Genomic DNA, 18,212 nt, shown 5'->3' on the forward strand with positions numbered 1-18,212 from the left:
GAACAGGGAGGAAATATTTTGCTGCCTCCTTTCTGCCCTAAGAGGAACATCAAGATCGAGATGTTCCAGGTGGATCCCCTTTTATGTGAAACATTGGAGAACTGTAAGACCAAACTGAGACCTACTGAGGACATCTATTTGGATTATTCACCCTGGGGAGAAAGGAATTTGGGACTCTCTATGTGGAGTCTGTGTTATCCAAATCTGCCAGCTTTGAGGGGTTTTTCCTGCTCACACAAGGATACCCTGTCCCCTTGGGAACCTCATTTAATCCATGCACAAATATAGGAAAGACTGTAAACTGGAAAGACCAGCTGTGGGGCTAAGGACTGTTTTGAATGGTGCCATTTTCTCAGCTGATTCACCCTCAGTAAATCTACTTTTGGACACTCGAACAGAGTCTCTTGTGCATTTTTGGCACCTTCAGCACTCACAGCAGAGAAGAGTTATACCTCTTTGAAGGTAGAGAGTTAAAAAGGGCACCCCTGTCACTCTGAGACCAGAAGAAAGATGTTTTACCTCCCAGCAACAAAGGATTCTGGCCCTGGGGAAAGAGACTTTTGCAAGAGCTAGCCTATGTGATCCATTCCCAGTAGCACAAATACTTTTATGGCCCTGTGGCATATAGCAGCCAGCCAAAACAGGGGTTGCATCAATGTAAGGGGTACTACGTTCCCTTAGTAACAATTTTCCTATTATCTACCTCTAAGGAGACGTTTTTGCTTTTTTTGCCCATCCCTAAGACTTTTCCCTGCCTTAAGTGCTGTGATTGATCAAGCTCCCCCTATATAAACTGAGTTCAGCATGTGCAATGTGTGGTTGGTTGTAGCTTTTGGTTATGGAAGGAGTGGAAATTTTTTGTTGGTTCCCCAAATTCAGGCCCCACAGCCTGTTCCAGAGGCCTAAGACTTTGCCTTGCTTGCCAGGACCTTCACAGACCAAGAAGAAGGACTTTCCTGTGGAAAGAGAAGAGAAGAAGATAATGTGTCTTTTAAGTTGGTTTTCCTTTTTGACCTTTTCCCTGCTCAGGAGGACAAAATCCCCTGCCTGAGAGGACTGGACTAGGGTGCTATTTTGCCCTGCATTCAACTAAAGTGAGGATTGTAGTGTCTTAGAGAGTAAGAACTGTTTTGGAGAAGGTTTTCCCCTTTTTCTTGAAAGGAAAGACATTTTTGCTACTACCGTCCTGCCCACTTTTGGAAAAGAGTTTCTTTCCTGACATCAAGAAGGAACAGTGATTCAGGCTTGGAGGAGTGACGGAGAGAAACTAAGGCACTTGAAGTTCATCATCTTTGTATCCGGCTTTTACTCCTCTTCAGTCAAAAAGCATACTCTACATCCCTCTAGAAAGCCTCCTGTCCCCTGGCTGGTGTATTCTAAAATGCGCACATGAGCAGAGTAGTATCGAGCAAAATAACATCATCTTGGATTTAGAGCACAAATCTAAGTAAACATTTAGGAGGTAATTTTCCATTGTGAAAATTACCATGGGGAAACAATCCACATGCATTTATACCTTTTAATATGTGCAGGTAGTTTTCTTGGCGACATGCACTTAGCTCAGAATCCCTCCCTGCCCTGACCCCAGGAATGCCTAACTGGTGCAGGTAAAAATAGGTGCATACAGGCTGTACATGTGTATTTTTACCCACATATTGGGCCAGCAATTTTATAAAAGCCCATATCCGGGGATAAAGCACTGCTTTACCTGTGGAAATGGCTTTTAAAATTGTCCTCTCTCTAAGAAACCAGAAGCACTTTCATTTGTTGTGTGCCTCTTTATTTCTTCATTCTTTGTACTTCCTGTGTTCTGATTGAAGCTTTTTGATTCCTGTATAAATTCTTGATTTCATGTTGTGATGGAACCAAGGTTCTGCACAATGAGTGGCATAATGCATTCCAGAGACCCACAAAAGACAGACTGTCAACAGCATGAAAAATATTGTGGAAAGAATATGGCATTGAAAAAGAGACCATAGGGGATTGTAATGCATAACAGAGTTAGGCCTGTGCCCAGCTCTTTGGAAACTGGAGAATAGGGTATAGTTAGCCTACCAGAGAAGAAAAGGGTGCTGCAGAAAGGAGAATGAAAGAGAGAAAGCAACGTTGTAGGATAATGTAATTCTAAGGGGGCAGGAGCCATGGAGACAAGTATGGACAATTAGGACACGATTTTAGAAAGAAGAAAAGGTACTAAGAAAAACAATTAGGGCCAGATTTTAGTATCTAGGCACGGGCATAGATTTGTGCTCGCAACCCGGCGCGCACAAATCTACACCCGATTTTATAACATGCGTTCGCAGCCAGATGTTATAAAATCGGGCGTCCGTGAGTCCCGGGGCTTGTGCACATCGCTGAGCCTATGCAAAATAGGCTCGGCACGCGCAGAAGCGGGTTTTTGGGATTACTCGCTTAATATACGCGCATAACCCTTTGAAAATCCGCCCCTTAAAGTATTAAAAACGTTCTTTTTCAAGGAAGCATTCACGCAGATGTTGTCTTCTGTTTAGACATGTAAGGGAGTTTTTCCACAGAGCTTGATAATAAGGCTGATGACATTTTAGTGGGGTTTTGTTTTTATGTGTTTTTAGTTGTTTTTTATTTTATTTCTATTAATTTAATGCACTAAGATTGTGTCTGACAGGTGCAATGTAATTTGTTTATGTTTTATTCTTTTATATTAGGGATATCTATAAGTTTAATCTGCTGTGAACTATGGAATTTGTGGAATATAAATCAAAATAAATAAATAAACTAGAGCATGATAACTAATGAACAGAAGGTCAAGGAGCTGCCGGAGAGAACTTGCAAGGCGCAATATTCTCCCAATGAGGCAGAACAGCCAGAGAAACAAGAGCTAGTGTCAGAAGCAGCAGAATTTAACTCACAGCTTTGAGTATTTAAGGTCAAGGGATCCTGCAGTGGAACCACAGTGGGTCTCTGGTTCATCAACGATGATATAGGAACTATCAAATAAAGCAGAGTTAGTGCAACAGGCCAGAATTGGGTGTGTCCCAAATTGAGGTGTTTTCAATTTGGGACACCTTTTGCTGATCCAGCAGCCTTGGCGGAGTTCACGATGGGAAACCACAGTTTGGCATAGTTCTTGCTCTGTTTTTGGTTCCTGTTTCATTCCTGCTTCCTGTTTGGTAAGCTCTGGTGGCCACCTGCATCCAAATGCTCAAGCGCCTGGGGAATGGCAGCTACTTCAGGCAGGAGATCACCTGCTTCAGAGCGTCTAGCCTCTTCGAGGTAGCTCCTGCCCAGGCACAGTACTTCTTCTCTGCCCTTGGTGGAGCAAGCCAAGACAGCTAGTTGGTAACAGACTGGAAGCCTAGAGCTACCACTCTAGATGGGCAGAGTCTTGAAAGCAGCCTGGAGAGCCAACAACTTGGGTTTGGTTTAGGGAGTGGCAGGGTACAGTCTTAAAGAGAGTTATAGGATGTTGTATAGTAGGGATGTGAATTGGGCTTCGGACGATCGAAAATATTGTACGATATTTTCAAAATTGTCAGAAATCGGGGGCTCCCCCAAAATTGTTCGTGGGGGTTCTCTTATCATTTTGGGGGAGGGCGGGAAAAACAGCACACAAAAATAACCGCTAAACCCACCCCGACCCTTTAAAACTAATCCCTTAGCTTCCCCCACCCTCCTGACCGGCCCCTGTCACATGGAGGGAGCACTGGTGGCCGGCGCCATCTTTAAAAATGGCGCAGGCCATCCAGTGCTCCTACCATGTGACAGGGGCCAGCCAATGGCACGGATACCCTGTCACATGGTAAGGGCAAAGGCCATCGGCGCCATTTTTATTAGTGGCAGTCGACGGCCCGGGAGCAGGAGATCGCTCCCGGGACCCCACTGGACCATCAGATACCTGTAAATTTTTTTGGGGGGGTCGGGAGGGTGGGGGAAGCTAAGGGATTTGTTTTAAAAGGTCAGGGTGGGTTTTTTGTTTTTCGGCTCAGGCGCAGCCAATAAACAAAACCGCGATCGGGCCGGACGAAAAAAAAAACACGATGTGAATCGGAACCGGAATCAGAACCGATTCCGGTTCCGATTCACATCTCTATTATATAGAGCTTTATACCTGTCTGCACATTAGTGTCCGTGGTATATGCATTCCATCCTGCTGTCTGAAGGAAGGAACTGTGATACCATCTTGAAGTAACAGACCCAAAAAATGAGTAAAACACACTCTTTCTGTGAATTTATCTGACTGCTTGGTTGTTTCGGGCTATCGGTCAGCAGTCCAGAACAAGGAATGAGCAGCGACCCGTTACATATATTGCGTAATAACTCTACACATTGAGGGTAATTTTATAACAGCACATGTAGAAAGTACACAAACTTCAGTCCTAATTTTCAAAGCAGGTTTAAGTATATAAGTCTGCTTTGAAAATTAGTGGGTGCATGTGTACCTCTGTGCGGCATACGAAAACACATTTACACCTGCTTGGGAGCCAGAGCAAAATGTGTATGCATATATTTAAGCACATACTTCCAAAAATCAAAAGTATGGGCCAGATTTTCAAAGCCCTACACGCGCCGGGCCTATTTTATAAAGGCCCGGCCACGCACATAAAGCCCCGGGACGCGTCTTAAGTCGCGGGGCTTTACAAAAGGGGTGGGGTGGGGGGTGGGCCAGAGGCCTCCAGGACAGTGGCCATTTGCTGCTATGTTGGAGGCTGCCGGCGCGCGCAACCTTCGCCTGCCTCCAGGCAGGCGCAAAAGGTAAAATAACAATTTGGGGGGGGGGGGGGGTTAGGTTAGGGGGCCGAAAGGCTTGGGGAAGGGGTGGGAAGGTCAGGCTAGGGGGTAGGGAACAGGAGAAGCCCATGGGCGTCGGCGCGCACAGAGAGCACAATTGTGCACCCCCTTGCGCGCGCCAACCCCCGATTTTTATAACATGCATGCGCCTGTGCACGCATGTTATAAAATCAGGTGTACATATGTGCACGCCAGGTAGCTTGCGCACATGTACGCCCGCGGGTATATATGAAAATTCACCCATATATATGAATAGTGGTTTCCCCTCCCCAACTCCACACTCAGGAACACCCCTATCAAGTATTCATAAAAGTGCATATAAAATCACATACTTTTTACGGGTACAACCCTTGGGGTAATTTTCTAAAAGCCCATCTTTGTGCATAAAACAATCACTTGTACCAGCTTGCTATAGTTGACTCTATAAAATGTCTTAGCATATTCAATAAAGCAAAAATATAAATCTTTTGAATCACTCTTTCAGCTATCTTTTGTAATAAGTTAATACCATCTCTTCTTTTTCTAAGTCCATTCTAGTTGTGTCTCTTCTTGTTACTGTTCATAAAAAATAAAAAAATTTTTGTCTTATGTCCCCACCCAAACCTTACCCCTTTTGAATAGGAAAAGTCACCCACTACCCTCTCTCCCAATATGTGGGCCACTCGGACCCTTCAATAAAATTCCTGGGAAGATTGGGCTGTGCGTTAGCATCCCGATGCTCCTGGAGAAAGTTAAGTAAACCTCTGTAGCTAACATTCCATTAAATAATGTGGCTTGTGGACTTCATGGCAACCCACATTAGTTTATAACCATATTAATGAGCTGATTTGCCCATTTGCAAGCATTTGAATGCAAATCAGTTCATTCTAATACCTGCATTGTGCAATATTTGTCAGGGGGAAGGTGAAGTGTGATATTTTAAATATCACGCACTATCTGTGCATTAAGGCATTTATTGCACAGTAAACCCTAACGCAAAACCCTCCTTAATGTCCTGTAATCTCTGCATTTGGATTTTCAGAAGGTGTTTGACAAAGTGGCCATTTATAATCCATAAACTTCTAAAACTAATGGCCGTGCTAATCCATAAACTTTTAAAAAGTTCATCTTTTTGGGCCACTTCCATATTACGTATCTACAAACCGTTGTGCGAACTTGTCTTGAGATACCCTTTCCACGATCTGCTCGTCTTACAGAGACATGCGACATTGCTCTCTCTGTTGCTAATCCTTTATTCTGGAATTCACTGCCAGAGTAATTGTGTATCTTGCCCTGTAGTCAGTTTTTAAAAAAGAAGTTACAGACATTTTTTATTTGAGCAGGCTTTTACTTTAAACACTCAACAGGGCCAATTAAAAGCGTTCAGTAACTGGGTTTTCATATGCAAAGTCATTATGGCTAAATCGTGGGCAATCTCATTTTTGTTTCATCAGTCATATCCTCCTATTTATATCTAATGAAGCTTGTTAGCGGTATAAACGTGTTGGAGACAGGACTCTAGGATTGATGGACCCTTGATCTGACCAGTAAGGAATTTCTGATGTTTTTAGGATAACAGAGATTAGTCAAGCAACAAAAGTTGGAAAAACAGTAATAATGAAGAGATTTCTATTATATTGATTGGGTGACTATCTTCTCAGGGCATGCTTTGGAGGTGAAGTTTATAAATGCCATAAATGACTGTCTTTGGAGTAACTAGTCTGGACCTAATGAGAGAAGAAGTTACTTTATATCTGGTTCTCAGTAGAACAAAGGACCTGGTTTAAGGGGTAACAGTGGTAGAGCTGATTGGCAATTGTGCTCATAACACAATCAAATTTATCATAGTTACTGGAGGGAAAAAAGGAAAAACATAACTATCACAGTAGCTTTAAACTTTAAAAAGAGAGGCTGATAAAAGGATGAATTTAGAAGAAAACTGAAAGGAGTAGTTCTAAGGACAAGGAGATCTATATTCCAGAGGATTTGTCTGACTAACTTTTAGGACAAACCTTGAGATTTGAAATTCTTGCCTCTAACTGGCAAAATTTGATCTGGGTACGTCATTATTTGGCTACAATTTAGCCTGAAAAAAGAGGCAGAGTGGAGGATGTTCTGGGGTGTGACTGAAACTTATCTAGTTAGCATCAGTATTTAGAACCAACCAGATATACTTAGCCAGATAAGTCAGGTCATGGAAAATGCTGTCCTAAATATAGCCAGATAACTTTATCTGATTTACTAAATTTGTTTCCTCCGTAGACACAGAATGGGGAAAAGGCCTTAGTAAATCAGGCTCTATATTTGTGCTTGTCGGGTTACTGAATATTAATCTCTAAATGTCTGTGTGAGGCTTGGAGATTGTTTAAAAACATTTTTATGGTTGCCCAAATAAAATTTATTCCACAAATTTAAAAAAGTAGATCAGACAACTTACAAGCATGTCTAAATTAATGGCTATTAATCAATTTTACTCAGGGAATAGCCACTGCTATTAATTGCATCAGTAGCATGGGACCTTCTTAGTGTTTGGGTAATTGCCAGGTTCTTGTGGCCTGGTTTTGGCCTCTGTTGGAAACAGGATGCTGGGCTTGATGGACCCTTGGTCTGACCCAGCATGGCAATTTCTTATGTTCTTATGTTCTTAAATGATGCCATGAGAGAGACTATTAGGTCCAAGGTGTCCTTTAAAAAAATGGAAGCAAGTCCTAATGAGGAAGATTTGAAAGTTCTCCATTTATCATAAGACATCTAGCATTCCACATAGCAATGTTGTAGTAGTAGCTTGATGACAATATGGGTCTGCCTGCTATCCCACTGCCCTGACCTGGGCTGTTAGAAGTAGATATTCAAAAACAGTTGTCTGGCTATCTTTCACGCCGATACAGTAAAAGTCTCTCCTGTGCACACGATTTAGTATTCAAATGAGGACCCGCGGTAAAAAGAGGCGCTAGGGACACTAGCGCGTCCCTAGCGCCTCTTTTTTGACAGGAACAGCAGCTGTCAGCGAATTTGACAGCCGACGCTCAATTTTGCCGGCGTCGGTTCTCAAACCCGCTGACAGCCACGGGTTTGGAAACCGGACGCCGGCAAAATTGAGCGTCCGGTTTTCAACCCGCGAACCGCGGGCTGATTTTAAATTTTTTTTATTTTTAATTATTTTTTTACTTTTGGGACCTTAATATCGCCATGATATTAAGTCGGAGGGTGTACAGAAAAGCAGTTTTTACTGCTTTTCTGTACACTTTCCTGGTGCCAGCAGAAATTAACGCCTACCTTTGGGTAAGCGCTAATTTCTGAAAGTAAAATGTGCGGCTTGGCTGCACATTTTACTTACTGAATCGCGTGAGAATAACTAATAGGGCCATCAACATGCATTTGCATGTTGCGGGCGCTATTAGTTTCGGGGGGTGTTGGCCATGCGTTTTCGACGCACTATTACCCCTTACTGACTAAGAGGTAAAGCTAGCGTGTCAAAAACGCGTGTCCAAACACGGGTTAACAGTGCATTCCACAGGAGTGCACTGTACTGTATCGGCCTGTTTGGGAGTTATCGCGACAAATCTATGGGGTCGAAATTCTGTGCCCTTCCCTCTGCTTAGTGGGTACACTTTGTGCCCATAACTCGTGTGTACAAAATTTACTAACATACCCCTAGATTCATAAAAATGTGTTAATAACGTATTGATAAATGCCCGTGTTAAGAAAAAGGGGTGTGTTTAGGGAAATTTTAGAATTACTGCACCATGCGGTAACTTACTGCTTCGCATCAGTAGTAGTGCGTGGTGCAGTAAACTTAGCACACCCTGCGATAATCCCTATTTTTCACATCTTGTGCTAAGGAGAGAGAGAGAGAGAGAGAAAGAAAGAACCTATCTACAAGGCCCTCATAGTAGTGACTCTATAACAGGGTACCATTAAGCTAGGGTGAGATAACATAGTAAAAAATTTCATCTTTGTGAGACTTTCCTCACTCCAAATGATGTCAAATCTTTGCCAAGGTGTATTGTGCTGTTCGTACAACTCACTCTACATGCGAAACTGGCCCCTGAACCCTAAACCACCACCAAAACCTCACCCTGACCTATTAGATGGCCCTCCTATAGAGATATAAATACTTCAATACTATACTACTATGAGGGCCTTGTAGATAGGCATGCTCGCTATCTCTCTCTCTCACACTCAGAAATGGCCAAAATGCAATTTAAAAAATGTATCATAAATTGCATTATGGGCACATCAGACAGTCTTAACACCAGGAAAAAAGGTGTTATCATTTCCAGTGTTAAAACCATGTGATAGCATGCATTATGCTATCACACAGTGCAGTATTGCCCCTCATTTAACTAAATCCTTCCAAACTCCTCCTTGATCCTGCCCCTCTTTGTGCCATGTGTTATTGTTCATAATCCAAGCATTATAGCATTATAGCATAACGCATTTTGATGAATGACCCTGATAAAGAGGTGGGGCTGGAGGCTTTCCCGGGTCATAGTTAAACTTTATGTGCCCAGCACTAATATTTATAAATCTATGCATGTAAGTCTGGTCAGAAAAACAGCTGTCTTAAAGTTAGCTGGATAAGCTATGTTTATAAGTTTACCTGGAAATATTCAGAGGCAGACTTGTGCGCATATGTTCTACTGAATATTCAGATTAAGTCACATTCATAACTTTATGCACTAAACTTTCCTACATACCAACTTACTGAATATTGACCCCTTAGTATTATTTGCACTAACCTTCTGTTTGCCAAGATCTGAATTCTGTTATATTTCACATTCCATCATTACATTGGAGGCTGGTAGATGCAGAAGGCCCCTAGAAATATTTCATCTAGCAATGCCTACTAACTGGACAGTTTGCCAACTATTGTCTTAGTTGGATTCTTTTGCTTGTCAAACAGTTGACTGCAATTGACACATGGCATTCTTCTATCAAATTAGATTGCTGTTATATTGCTAACACTTACTAGAATTTATAGCCTTATGCCTCTAGATCTGCCATATTTCACAGTGCCAGGCCTACTTCTTGGAGGATATGTTCTTCATCACACATGTATGACTTTCAGCTTATAGAGGCAATGTATGTTGCCTTATCATGTACTAGGCATAGGAGCACCCATGCTATGGAAAAGCTATATTTTGTCTATCCCACTTGAAAGGTGCTAGTTCTCTATACCCCTTTAAGACCCATCATAGAATATATTAAAAAGAAAACCAACAAGGTAATTGGGTGAAGGTAATACTTTTGCTTAGTTAACCAACATTTTTGTATTAAAAAATAGATATTTCTTGTTTCTAATGAAATGCAGTACAGAGTTCTAGTAGCCATATTTAATCTGTGGAAGATTGTATTCTGTGCCAGCTGTGAAACCTTTTTATTGGACCAACATAAGAATTATCTAATGATGTAACTGAGATACTGATACCATGTAGGTCTCTCTTCAGATGGGGTTTTAAAAGCTAATCTACAATGTCAACATGTACAACTTCTCTAATGAAAAAATAGTTAGCTAGCATAAATTCCACCTTTACTCAACTATTTGGTTTTCCTTTTGGCAGGCTAACATACAGAACTCCCCTTCTGCTTTCTGAATTAGAGTACCAGTTAGTTTGAATTTCTATCTAGATGCTGATGATTTATTCATTTTATGTTTCAGGGTGGAGTGACAGATGACAAGAGTGATGATGGGAAATCAGTCTCCACATTTGGCGTGAATAGGCCCACTATTTCCTGTATATTTGACTGTGAGTACACAGGCTTGCAAATTTACTTTATTTTAGATTACGTTTACTCCACACTAACTTTCACTTTTTATCAATCAAATTATTTATTTATTTATTTGCAGCAGTGACCATGAGACACTAGGATAGGCCTAAGGATTTCATTCCTGACCTCATGTTTGCTACTTGGGCTTACACAGCTAGAGCTCCTCTTTTAGAGGTTGATTTTCAAAAGGATTTTATGCACATAAAACCCAGTTTATGCACATAAATTGATTTTTTTGGAAATCAAATGATGGCCAGTATCTATAAAAGTTTGCGCACAACTTGATTGTGTGCGCATTTCTATGCATCCTTGCAAGAGGGGTTTCAGGGGGGTATTTATTACAATCCTTATTATCTTCCTGTACCATAACAGTGCCAAGCAGGGTTGGGACAGGAAGTAACTTGGTGCGTATACATTGGCATCCATACTAAGGGTGTTATGCAGTCAGCTGCACTGATGCAACGCACTTCATGTACTGCTCTGCTCTCATCTCCGGGCCTACTCGTGGCTGAGGTTAGCCACTACTGCCGCATACCTACGGGTTCCCAGGACTTCTCATGGCGTCCGGGTCGCCACTGCCACCACCCACGCCGGCTCCGGGCCTTCCTAGGCACGTGTGCGCACCATCAGCCTCTCCTTTGAAGACCCAAGGGCGGGACCTTCAAGGGCGTCCCCGACTGATGACATCACCAGGCCGGGATTTTTAAGCACCATCTTCGCCCCCTGCTAGCTGACTTGGCAAAGAGTTCCTTCGCTACTGATACCTGCTCCTGGCTTCTCAGACCCGTGGTTCCTGTATCGGTTCTACATGCCTCTGGAGTCTGCTAGGGTACCTGCTCCACGGGGGCCCTGCTGCGCTCTTGTCTGAGACTCCGTCTCCTGGCTTCCCCCACTCCTCGGGCTAGCCCTGCGCCTTCCAGAGCTCCTGCCTACCGGCCTCCCTGCTCCCCAGAGTCGCCCCTTGGAACCACCTCCCACTTGGAGTCTGGACCCGCACTTCCCCGCTCCTCGGGTCAGTGCCTACGTTCTACAACTGAGACTGTACCTGCGCTTCCCTGCTCCTCGGGTAGCGCCTACGGACTACACAGAGACTGTGCCTGCGCTCCCTCGCTCCTCGAGGCAGCGTTTCAGTTCTATTTCAGTGACTCTACTCGGCACCCCCGCTCCTCAGGGTAGTGCTCTCGTTTCTCTGCCAGAGATTGCATCGTGCGCAGCCCCGCACCCCGGGGTTGCTTTCGTCACTACTGCAGAGATTCACCCGGGCTTCCCCGTTCTGCGGGTTGGCCTACATCACCACACCAGAGCTTATCTTGCTGCGCCCCTCGGGTCACTCTCCGCTGCGGACCTCCAGAAGTTCCTATCTCGTGTTCCCGGCTCCTCGGGGCCTGCCGAGTGCTTCTCTTTCTCTCGGAGGTTCCTGCTCTGGTGCGTGCCTCCCCAGTTCAGAGAGTATACTGTGGGTTCTCCCTGAACTGTGCCTCTCGCCCTGCTCCTCAGGATCCCCCCACAGTGCTCCCTTTACTGCACCTACGATCACGTGGCTGTGACGCAGGACGATCCATTCCTCTACACTACTGAATCTCCTACCACAGCTGACCTCACCTCCTGATGGTGGGGACCTGTGGGGCTCCTCCCCACAGGTGGTACAAACCCTCACCTCGGGCCAAGGGCCCACGAATCCTAACAGAGGGGACCCCAAGAATTTTCCAAGTGAGTTTATGTACATATTTTGCTTTGGAAATGTGGGTTAATGTCTGCAGGCACAAAGTACATGCAGATTTTATCCTTATGTGGGCTGTTTGAAAATGACCCTCTTTATGCCTTTTATTGCTTCTCCTGCGTTGTTCAGTGATGGTAACAAGTTACTGCATAGCTGGAGATTTTTTTTGGCAAGACATATTTCTTCCCCTTAATGATGAGATAATGTACCTGTAAGAATATTATGCCAGCTAGGTTTCAGTCTGTTCCCACACTTCATCCAAGACAAATATTATAAGTTCTCAGAGGACCTTGCACATATGAAAATACGGCTACTATGCTGAGCTCTTAGAAAAATAGCAAACCAGTGCCACACTCGCCAAATATTAATAACCCTCATCTAAAGGAATCAGACCCAACCACAGTGAATTATATGAAATGCCTTTTTAGTAACAGTAAAATAGTCATTGTTAGAGAAGCCGATTAATATCCCTTTATATGTGCATTATGATTACTGGAGAAGCTGAATCTCTACAGCCCCACTCTCCTCCTCCGATCTTCCCAAGAAGGAATCCTTACTGTGCCAGCTCTCTTGGAGGCAAGATTTGTCAAGAACACGGGAGAGGGCTTTTCCCCCAGTAGTACTCTGTGCCTAGGGAAAACATCTGGGGACAGCAAGCCTACTGAAGATCTGTTGCCTTCCTGCTATGCTGAATCTCACTCAGCAGAGAACAACACTCTGCTTCCTGATCCAGCCCCCTCCTCTCCCAGCTTTATTTATTTATTTATTTATTTATTTATTTATATATTCCGCTTTTTGGCACTTCAGAGTGAATTACCTTCAGGTACTGTGGGTATTTCCCTGTCCCCAGAGGGCTCACAATCTAATGTAACCCTTGGTTTAGGTCCCAGGGGCACCCAAACTTATTTTTACTCTTCAGGGCATGCATCCAGCCCGGTTTCCTCTCATACTTGACTCTCTGTCCCAAGGGTGGATCCTTTTTGTGGGGGGAAGCTCTTGCTTATGGCCCAGGCAGTAGTGTGTTTCTCCCTGTGTGGTGTTAGCTGAAGCCTGTCAAGGGGTGAGATGCTGGGACAAACCAGGCAGGACAAGGCTCTGGGTGGTAAATTAAAAGTTTACTGATTCTTTAACATTTACATTAATGTCCAATTTTTCATAAAGGTGAAATCACAGCTGATTGAAGTACAAAGGAGTTGTTTTTTTTTCTCTTCTGGCTAGGTGTCCTTTTCCTCAAGTATCTGGGTAAAGCTTCTCCTGGTGATTTTAAAGTGCACAAAGCTTTCCCAGCTGGCCAAACGGGAATCCTATTGGAAGGGTCCCCTCAAAACACGAAAAGTCCTACCTGAGTCCAGTTCGTTCGCGGTCAACCAGCCTGTCCTGGTCCCGTAGGGAGGAGATCCAGTTGGGAAACTCCAAGATCTTGGTCCTCCTTTCCCGATGTTGGCACTGGTGCCTTCTCTTGCAGGAAAAGTCTTTAGAACGTGGGAACCAGGCTATCCCAGCCCTGGAACCCTTGTGAGGAGGGGGGTGAGTCAAAAAGCCTTCCCCACCACTAATATCTGATTACTTGCTTCCCATAAAAATCTCTCGGTGACTGCTGCTACCCTGTCACTGGTGCTAGGGAGTAGATTAGGACTCGCAGGTCTTCAGCCCTTGTCCTTCGTATCTGGTGGGGGGGCTTTTCCAAAGGGTGCAAGGCTTAAGCGGCCAATCCTTCAGTAAAGAATCAGGATACATCTTGACCATCAAAAATCTCACTCTCTGGCTACTGTCACTGGTGTTTACCTCACCTAGCAAGTATAGTGAGGCTCACAGGTCTTCAGCCCCTTCACAGGAGTCCCAACAGGGGATACAGCAAAAATCTACCTTACTGCGGCTGATTAGAGGAGGAACGTCTGGTAGGGAAGAACCTCTTCAAAAACATAGTTCATGGTGAGACTGGGAGACCTCTCCAGGGAGTAGGAAAACTGCACCCTCACTGCACTGAGGATGTTAAATCAAAATGACCACACCAAACACTAAAATGGCTGCACTAAATACGAGCAGGAAACCAATCCCAGCCCTCACGTTTGGGAGGGGCTGAAAATGTATTGTACTGATATTCTCATGTGAAGTTAACGTGTTATCACTGCCTTGGTGCATGTTAAAACTTTATAAATAAAGAGCCCATAGATGTAAGTGCTCTAAGCAGGGGCCTAGGGCCATCTAGTGCCTGCTACACTAAGTTTGTACTTGAGGCAATGGGAGGGTAAAGTGACTTTCCCAAGGTCACAAGGAGCTGCAGTGGGATTTGAGTCCTGGTTTCACCGTTTGGTAGCCTGCTGCTCTAACCACTAGGCTACTCCTCCACTCCCCTGCCAGGCAGCAAGCAAAGAAGAAATGGGAGGGCAGACAGAATGAAAGGGGAACATTTGGGGAGGTTAGGAGGGGCTGAGTGGGGATCATTGGGGAGGTGGGGGGTGAGAGGAGGACATGCCTGAGAGAGAAGGGAATGGGGGGAAGGGGCAGTGTTTGTGTGAGTGTGAGAAGGATTGGTGCTGAGTGGATATATATGAGTGTGTGTATGCCAGATTGAGAGGTCAGAGAGGGGGATGCAACATGAGCAGGACCAGAACATAATAGGGACGCCTGTCTTCCTCCACTCACACTGACATTCAGATTATGACTCCCTTAATCTTGGATTATATGCCCCAGATCGCGAAACCTTCCTTCTTTCTACCTCTCCCTTCTCCCCAGATCCTAGAAACCACCTTCAGTCCTCCTCTTCCCCCCTTCCCTGCTTCAATCCCAGAATCTTCTTCCCCATCCCAGATTCTTGATTCTCTCCTCTCCATCATCCCCTTTCCTTCTCATAATCCTCCCTCCTCCCTCCTAACCACAATCCTCTCACCTTCTCTTCACGCCATTCCTGGTCCCCTTCCCCTCTCTTTCTCCTCTCCCCGTCCCTGAGATCTTCCCAGGGCCGATTTAACCACTTATGGGGCCCTGCGCAAAGATTTGTGCATGGGCCCCCTTGTGTTTTCCCCAGATTGATCCCACCCTCATGTAAGGAACAGAGAAACATTATACTGTTACACAATTTATTTTAAAGCAATGCTTTACATGTATGAATGATTACTTACAAAGATTATTAATATATATATATATATATATATATTAAAATTTTGTGATATTTTCTGCTGTCAAAATTGAGCACTTTCAAGTCTATGCAAGACACGGAATACAGGGTGGACTAAGTCCCTTAATCCTTTTGTTCTCGCTCTCCCCTCAGCTCAATTCCCCACTACTCCCACCCAGCAGAACTAGAATATTTCCCCTTACAACTCACCGTTCAAATGATGCCGTCACCTCAGAAACAGCCACAGAACATCCTTCCATTGACAGACACTTTGTGAAGTAACATGAAACCCTGCAAAAGAGACATTTGGAAGCCATAGAGCAAACCTACTAACTTCAAGGACCCAAACAGCTACTCATCCTATGAAAAGATAGCACTGCAAATATTACACTGGGTTCTAACACCACTATACCTCTAACTGGAAAAACAGACCAAGTCAGACTGCTATAGATCCGTATATAGAAACCACACGCAGCAGTGTCATACACGCAAAAGGTCCTTAAAGTGTGACGCCTCCTTTGTTCGGCCACTAGATAACCCTAAGGCCCTGTTTAGAAACAACATCTCTATTAGCCTTCCATCCCCTTTAGCCTCTCCCAGCCTGGAGGGCTGGCATTGGTTGCCTGTGCCTGTTTAGTGAAGTACCGGTAATTCATATATTCGGTGTGGTCAGTTTTATGTAGCCTCAGTGCAGTGAGCATGTCCCTGGTGAGGCCTCCTAGCCTTTCCATGCTTCTTGTTTTTGAAGAGAACTCTGATCATGCACTCCCTGCCAGAGGGTCCCTCTACTATTCATTACAGTGAGATAGATTTTTGAGCCAGATTCCCTTTAGGGACTCTCATTCAAAGGACTGAAGACCCGTTGGCTCCACTCTTCTCCTTAGGTGGGCAATGCCAATGACCAGTGAAGTTTTGATGGCTGAATATATATCCAAATTTTTGCATTAAGAAAGTATTTTGTATATTGGTTGTGGGGAGGGTTTTTTTTGACTCACCCCTCCCCGTAGGGATCCAGGGCATGGATAGCCTGTTTATGCGTTTTAAAGACTTCCCGCAAGAGAAGCCATAAGTACCAAGACCGAGACGTAAGGACCAAGATCTATTGAGTTTCCCCACTGGATCTCCAACCCATGGATAGGTTGGGTATCCGTGAATAAACTGGACTCAGGTAGAACTTTTTTTGTGTTTGAGGGGACCCCTCCAATAGGATTCCTGTTTGGCCACTGGGAAAGCTTTGTGCACTTTCAAATCAGCATGAGAAGTTTTACCCAGATACCTGAGATAAAGGATACCTACCCAAAAGAGAGAAAAAAAACATCTTTGTCCATCAGTCACCTGTAACTTCACCTTTATGGAAAGGTGGACATTAATTTAATGGTTAAAAATCAGTAAACATTTAATTTAACACCCAGTACCATGTCCTGCCTGATTTGTGCCAGCGTCTCACTGCTTGGGATGCAGCATCTAATAGCACATACAGAAAGGCACACACCACTGCCTGGGCCATAAGCAAAAGCTTCCCTCCACAAAAAGATTCTATCCTTGAGAGAGAGAAAAAGAGTAAAGATAAGAACATAAGAACATAAGAAGTTGCCATACTGGGTCAGACCGTTCATCATGCCCAGCATCCTGTTTCCAAAAATGGCCAATCCAGGCTAAAAGTACCTGGCAAGAACCCAAACACTAAGTAGATCCCATGCTACTGATGCCAGTACTAGCAGTGGCTATTCCCTAAGTCAACTTTGATTAACAGCAGTTAATGGACTTCTCTAATAACTTATCCAAATCGTTTTTAAACCCAGCTACACTGACTGCACTAACTACATCCACTGGCAACAAATTCCAGAGCTTAATTGTGCATTGAGTGAAAAAGAATTTTCTCTGATTAGTTTTAAATGTGCTACTTGCTAACTTCATGGAGTGCTCCCTAGTCCTTGTATTATCCAAAAGAGTAAATAACTGATTCACATTTACCCGTTTTAGACCTCTCATGATTTTAAAGACCTTTATCATATTCCCCCTCAGCCGTCTCTTCTCCAAGATGAACAGCCCTAACCTCTTTAGCCTTTCCTCAAAAGGGAGCTGTTCCATCCCCTTTGTCATTTTGGTTGCCCTTCTCTGTACCTTCTCCAGTGCAACTATATCTTTTTTGAGATGCGGTGACCAGAATTGTACACAGTACTGAAGGTGCGGTCTCACCATGGAGTGATACAGAGGCATTGTGACATTTTCCATTTTATTCACCATTCCCTTCCTTATAATGCCTAACATTCTATTTGCTTTTTTGACTGCTGTAGCACACTGAGCCGAGGATTTCAATGTATTATCCACTATGACGCTTACATCTTTTTCCTGGGTGGTAGCTCCTAATATGGAACCTAACAACTTTCATGGGAGAAGTGCTAGCCAGAGCAGCTCTGAAGAATAAATAAGTTTATGTGCCCTTGGGACCTAAGCTTCCACAAGCAAGAGTTACATAAAATGGTTCCCAAAGAACATGGGGCTTGAGGGTGGTGGAAAAGTGTAACTCTGTGTTTCCAGTGAGAAATGGGATGTTGACATTCTTACAATGTACAAGGAAATGTAGAGAAAAAAAATGCAACAGTTAACAGCAAAATGGTGATTGTTCCCGTGCTCGAGTATTGGAAGGAAGGGAAGCGCACCAAAGAAGAATGCACGTGCGACGTGTGCATCTGTTGTCATTGTAGGGTATGCAGCTTATGACCAATAAAGCTTTATAATAGCGGTGGCATGTTCACGACATCATCCTCAGCATGAGGGACAGGGTGGCACGGGTGTGTGCATCAAGTGATTGCAAGCAGTAGGCCGTGACTTCTGATTCCAAAAGAATAGCCG

General features: G+C 44.1%; 1 protein-coding gene across 4 annotated transcripts in view; it reads left to right on the forward strand.

The window, feature by feature from the left end:
* DYSF (dysferlin) overlaps positions 1–18,212 on the forward strand; it is a 731,032-nt gene that overhangs the window by 440,537 nt on the left and 272,283 nt on the right. For all 4 annotated transcript variants that reach the window (XM_029594483.1, XM_029594497.1, XM_029594488.1 and 1 more), the window contains exon 30: positions 10,409–10,496. In XM_029594483.1, the coding sequence (XP_029450343.1) occupies positions 10,409–10,496 (88 nt within the window). The remainder of the gene's footprint in view (positions 1–10,408; positions 10,497–18,212) is intronic.

The sequence above is a fragment of the Rhinatrema bivittatum genome, chromosome 1 (genome assembly GCF_901001135.1).
Source record: "Rhinatrema bivittatum chromosome 1, aRhiBiv1.1, whole genome shotgun sequence".
NCBI classification, from domain to species: Eukaryota; Metazoa; Chordata; class Amphibia; order Gymnophiona; family Rhinatrematidae; genus Rhinatrema; species Rhinatrema bivittatum.